Genomic DNA, 6454 nt, shown 5'->3' on the forward strand with positions numbered 1-6454 from the left:
CAAAAACTGGATTTGCACTATTTTACTGAAGAAGTTACAACTGCTGTGATCATTTAAAAACATTACTTCTCACAATTTCAGGTTTCTAATTTTGATCGTCACAACAAATATTACTATCAAGCCTCCTTAGTACTATAGTGCTGATTTAGAATTCAAATTTTAGCCTATGTGCAAGCAAAGATGCAGAAGAAATGAAAAATATTTGAATAAAACATTTTAATCTGGAGATGTTTGGAACAGGTATTGTATTTTCCTACAGTGTGAATACAAACTGGTTTTACAAAATTCATAACTGCATTAAGGGGCTCCACAAGAACATACTGTTAAAAAAAAAAAAAACTGGACACAAGTAGAGATTCTGTGAAATAGATACATTACAGAACAAGAATATGGATGGGTAAACAGAAAGAAAAAAAACAACAGCAATATTCATCAAAAGTGTGTATTACTACTAAATACACTAAATACTAAATGTATCGTTTTCTGTAACGCAAAGTGTTCTGATTAAACACAGAAGAGACCACTCGACTCTATGAAACTAGAGAATGCCTCCCACGTAGTGCAGATTACACGGTATTAGTGTCTAGTGCTTTTAAACTTTCATAAGCAAAACTGGAAAGGGATTGCATATGACCCACATATCCAGCAGCTAGGAGAAAAAAATCTCAGTGCTCAGATGTACCAGCTTTGTAAACAAAACACTGAACAAAAGCAGACAGCAGGAGAAAGAAAAAACTAGATAATCTGCATTAGATAGGAATTCTTCTCAAGTTTACTCCCCTTCCTAAGCCTCCTAATACATTCACCATTAAAGCAATTACTTTAATTTTAAGAGGTCAAAACTGAGAAAGAGCAGGAAAACAATTGGAAATATTTAGATTTTTGAAGGAAAAAAAAGTTATTTCTTTTAAACAGATGAAAAAAAAAAATCCTTGAAATTAAAATACTGACCCAAAATCTGTGTAGGATTGGCCTGGTCGAAGGTGACAGCATCTTTCTTAGGAAAATAAATGTTTTCAGCTTTAGCTGATTGGTAGGCACCCATTCCTACATAAACAAAGAACGAGAAGTTTAACAGTATACCAAAGCATCTGATACAGATTATTACCCTACCAGTAAGACTTTCCCCACTGTTCATCACTCAGATTTTTTCTTTTAATAAAAACCTTAATGCTTAAGCAATAGCTGTCTTTCTTTACACTGTTTTCATGTACATTTTATGTGCAAGGGTTAAAACCTGAAGCAATCCTTCACAAGCTGTTCTTCCCTGTATGACAAATTTGTTAAGTATGAATTTTTATGTGATATCTGAATTACACTGAAACAAAAATACAGTCATAGGAAATGATACTGCAATTAAGGCATGAAAACTCTATGGCTTTAGAATAAAAGTTTCTCCTGCTCATTATTTACATAATAAATAGGCAGAGATCTAGGTCTGCAGATATGACAAAGTTACATCACATACAAGAGTAAACCAACATCACAATATTAATAAAAAACTTCATGATTTTCTAGAATCACAGATTAATTGGTAGATTACATTGTATAACTTCCATTAAAACTGCATATATTTATTTCTTTGTGCAACAGCTACTAGCATACCAAAAATCTTCTCAATAAGCAGATTCCTAATGTATATTATAAAGTTTCCATGCATCTGGCACTACAGCATGGAGGTCACTCCAAAAGGAATGGTTTGTATTCATTTCCATGAAAACTACAACAGATGCAAAAAGCACAAGAACACTGTTTGGTAGAGCAAATTCTCAGCAACAAAACACTCTTTTTCAACACAGCCACCACCACTGACTATGCAATTTAGTCACTGATGAACAAGAGTTTGCAGACTGCACTCATACAAGTCTGCATGGAACTGTATCAAAGGAGGGTCAGGTTCTTCACCACAGTGTGGTCAGGCTTCCCAGCACAGTGCTCAAGGCCCCAAGCTGCCAGAGTTCAAGGAGTGTTTGGACAATACTCTCAGACACAGGATTTGAATTTTGGGTGCTCCTGTGCAGAACCAGGAGCTGGATTTGATGATCCCTGTGGGTCCCCTCCAACTCAGGATATTCTACAATTCCTAAGTGTAAAAGAAGGCTTTGTTCCCCTTGTTGTTTTTTAGTTTTTGTTTTTTTTTTTAATAATTTCTGAAATATAAGCAGTTTCGATCTGCTTATAATGCTTAAATATAAAATTGATAACAGTATGAAATCTACGTCAAAACAACAACCAAAGAAAAAGATCAGCAATGCTCTTTACATGGCAGGCCTCACTCTTACCTGTGTATGGATCATGCCCACCCACTGGAGTTACTACATTTGATGCTGAACCAGGAACATAGCGACCAGCACCTGAATGGAGAGGTTAGACTTTTTCATCACCACCGCTGGTAAAGAGGTAGTGTATATGTGCTTTTAATTGGTAGTTTTGAAATATCACTACTAAGGGTATTATTTTGCACTGACAGAATTAGGAAAAAAGTCCTCTAACTCTTCTTGAAACTTACAGATTTTTTCTATATATGTGTGTGTGTGTGTGAGGGTAGTGCTGGTGGCAGTAATGGCACTCACAAGCTAAGTGACTGTTCAGTGAAATTCAGGCAGTTTCTCTGGGACCACTGATGCCAAACCCCTTGGTACAACGTGCTGTGACCATTAAGAGCTCCAGAGAAACTGTTACCCCGGCCTGCTTTCTCCCTCTGCCTGCGGCAGTGATGGCCTCTTCTGAAGGACGGTGGGTTCTGGATGTAGTATCAAGTAGTCAGGTGCCAAAGCTGTGACCCACCAGCAGAGTTCAGGAGACAGTCAAGGTTTTTAGAGAGACGAAAAACTGAGACACAAAAAAAAAAAGAAAAAGGGGAAGAGGGACAGCTGGAGACCACAGTAGAGAGGGTATGGAGAAGGACTGTCAAGATGGGAAATGCTTTAACTTCAAGCAAGAGCAGGAAGGCTTCTGCTCCACACGGACAAATATTATACCTGGCAGTAATGAGGACAAACACACAAAAGAGGATGCATCAGAGCCAGCTGAGACTGTAGCTAGCATGTGCAAAAATAGAGAAAGGAAAGCAGAAGTGGTGAGAGGTTTCTTCCAGCAGGGCACAAAAACACCTATCTACTGATGTGACCTGTTATCCTGGGAGGTTTGTTGTTTGCTGGGAGTAAGGATACAGGACGTCAGAGGGATTGCCAAAGCTTGCCTGGCCCTCATATTTTAACCCCTGCTATTCTTCCACCTACACATCAGTGATACTGCCAAGAAAGACTTGCAGAGCATTAAGAGTAGTTAGAGAGCTTTGACGGAAGTTCTGTGACTGCTGACCCTTCTCTGAGGATCAAGAATTACTAGGCAGGATGAGATGCCTTTAGAAACAAGCTTATTACAAATGAGAAGGATTTTAAGCTATAAGAGGAGGGATTAGAATCTAAAATTTAGCATATATAGGTATCAATAATATTCACATAATAAGATAAAGAGAGTGAGAAAAAAGAAAAGTCTTCTATGAAAATGCTCGATCCTGAGCTGGCCATGGCTATAAGATTGGCAAAACATAGCATTTAATATCTTACTGATTTGCTGTAGAGGACAGAGTGATGAAGCAGACCAGACAAGCAGAGGGCTTTCTCCTCTGCTAAACAGATCTGGACAGGCTCCACCCAATCAATCTGTCCCCATAGTGCTACCCCAAGTGGAGGAGAGTAAGAGACAGGGTTCAGGAGCCAAACAAACTCTAACCGAACACTGGCAAGACAAATTACAGTAAAGATTATTAATATTATATTACCTGTAAATGGATCTGCTGCAGGAGCTGTATCTGACAGAGATGAAGAGCCTGGAACATAACGCCCAGCACCTAGTGAAACATGCATACCTTGGTGTTAGTAAAGTATCAGTATTTTCAGACAGATGCAACTGAAAAATGAAGGTAAACATCAAATATGTCTTATGGCTTATTGTGGCATTATGACAAATTAGTTCCGCCAGTGCTCAAGAAAATTCTGATTATTTCAGAGTCAGAACTTTTTTTCTATAACATAAGCATTGTACATTTGGACAGAGTCAAGTTAAAAGGTATGAGCATAGGTTTATACAACTGCAGTTCCATGAGATGCATCTGAACCTGATTGATGGCCTCTAAAATCATTTCTAGTTCACTGCAAGAAGAAGAAAAAAAAAAAGATTTAGCTTAATTATTTTCATGACATTATGTTCCTACCTACAACTTTGTGGAACTATTTGAATAGTGGATTCATTTGTAATGCAACAGAGGATGTAATCAAAGTTCAGCTGTTGATTAATTAACTTTTAAATATGCTTTTTAATAAATTAAAAATAATTTTCATTTTCTTCCTGACAAGGAGTTAGTTACTTATCTTACTCAGTTTCATTTATTTCTCTAGTTAAATTTTTGTATTTTATCCAGTGCCTTAATAGCATCAGGCCACTATTAGCCTAGTTGGATAAAAAGGTTGGATTTTCTTACATTAGAAAAGAAAGATTAGACTGAAAAAAGATACTGCTGGCTTGATTAACATTTTGTCCAAAGATTTGCTCTGACGAAAGCCTCCCAGATTTGATAAGCTTCTTGTCAGGTCTATCTGTGCCATGTCCTCTACCATTTGAGGACACAAAACAAGTGCAATAACTAGGACACTGAAGTCTTGATGAACAGTGAGATGGATTGAAAACTGATTGAAGACATGGGCCCAGAAGGTGACACACATCAGTGGCACAACATCTAGTTGGAAGTTACTAAGTGGCAACGGACCTTACATGTCAAATTATTGGAACTAGTCCTGCTTCACACCTTCGTTAATGATCTGGATGATGTAGCACAGTGTACCCTCAGCAAACCTGCATGAGCAACAAAATGCTAAAAGTAGCTGATATCCAGAGGGTTAGTTGTCTTACCACCTAAGGGGACTTAGCTAAGCAGGAACCTCTTGAAATTCAAGGAGTAGTTCAAAGCATTGCACCTGGTGAGAAACGACTTCAGGCACCAGTACGAGCTAGGGACTACTAAAAAGCAGCTTGGCAGAAAAGAACTTCACAGTCCTAATGGACACCAAACTGATTATGAGTCAGCAATATGACTATACTGCAAAGACGACTAATGGCATCCTGGGCTAACTTGGCAAATTCTGACAGCAGGTGGAGAGGTGAGCCTTCCTCTCCACTCAGCACTGAGGAAGCTGCCCCTGGAGTACAGAACTGGCCAGTTCTGAGATCCCCAATACAAGAGAGATGGACATATCAGAGAATACAATGAAGGGCCACAGGATGCAAAGACAACAAATACGGTGTCTTCCAAGGGATGCCCAGTAACGAAACAAACTGAAACACAGAAAGTTCTGTCTGGACACAACACTTTTTAATTGTGCACGTGACTAAGCAGTTCCCCCAAGAGGCTGTGGAGTCTCCCATTCTAGAAGTATTCAGGAGCCATCTGGATGTGATACTGAGCAAATTGGCTCCCCATGTTAGACCTGGTAATCTCTAGAGATCTCTTCCAGCTTTAACCATTCTGCTACTCTCAAGTCTGCATGTAAAGTGACCTACGCTACCAGGTAAACATAGCAGGCTTACAGCAGCATTATAGAACACAAAATGCTCTAAACCATTCTAAGTTCATACTTATATACTTAGAGAAAACATGAGAGCATACTAAGAATATTTAAAAGTACACATCTTTATCCCAGATGCTTAACTTCTTGGTTGTTTACAAGTTTTGTTTTGTTTTTTTTTACCTGTAAACGGGTCTGAAAATTCAGTATTTGTATTCAATGGTGCTTGCCCCTTAGTGTTGTCTATAATAAATTTGGCCACCTGATCCAGAAACATTGGATTTAGATCATTCTTTTGCAGGAAGTTATATGCAGTCAGCCAAGGATCATCAGAAATGTTATATGGCAGTTTGTAGGAAGGTCCACTTTCATTTACATCAATAGTAAAAACATAGTCATATTCCTGTATGAATAAAAACAAAAACAAATGAGGCAGTTGTCAGCACATTTTTGCATAAAGACATCAAATATAGACTGATAAAGGTCCAGGCCTAAGCCAAAAAACTTTAAAACTGCAACTTGCAGATTGTATCAACAGTAGTCGCATAGTCTTACATTTGTGGAAGCTTATGTATAACTATATCCTACATTTTCCATAATTCTGTATTTTGAGAAAAACAGGCTAGAATAATATACCTGTACATACACTGTCATTATATATTACAAAATAACTCATAGACAGCTCTGACTAACTGTGAAGGTATAGGGCAGTCAGGCATCTGAAAAAACCATCAGGATGAAAAACACTACTACTACACAAGAATAAAGCCCTACAGTTTTTTAAAGCATACAAGAGAAAGTTCTTCGCTATGCAAAAATTTTTCTGTGTATGCTTCAATAAATGACATGATTACTTTTCAGATTATCCATCTTTACGTTCCAATTTT

At 37.9% G+C, this 6454-nt stretch overlaps 1 protein-coding gene across 1 annotated transcript in view; it reads right to left on the reverse strand.

Annotated features, from left to right (window-relative positions):
- Positions 1 to 6454, reverse strand: part of PLAA (phospholipase A2 activating protein) — a 109408-nt gene that overhangs the window by 94695 nt on the left and 8259 nt on the right. Inside the window, exons 8-12 of the mRNA XM_010726156.3 lie at positions 6359 to 6399; positions 5751 to 6006; positions 3788 to 3856; positions 2283 to 2354; positions 952 to 1047 (exon numbers count right to left, since the gene is read on the reverse strand). Of these exons, the coding sequence (XP_010724458.2) occupies positions 952 to 1047; positions 2283 to 2354; positions 3788 to 3856; positions 5751 to 6006; positions 6359 to 6399 (534 nt within the window). The remainder of the gene's footprint in view (positions 1 to 951; positions 1048 to 2282; positions 2355 to 3787; positions 3857 to 5750; positions 6007 to 6358; positions 6400 to 6454) is intronic.

Source organism: Meleagris gallopavo, chromosome Z, assembly GCF_000146605.3.
Source record: "Meleagris gallopavo isolate NT-WF06-2002-E0010 breed Aviagen turkey brand Nicholas breeding stock chromosome Z, Turkey_5.1, whole genome shotgun sequence".
Classification (NCBI taxonomy): Eukaryota; Metazoa; Chordata; class Aves; order Galliformes; family Phasianidae; genus Meleagris; species Meleagris gallopavo.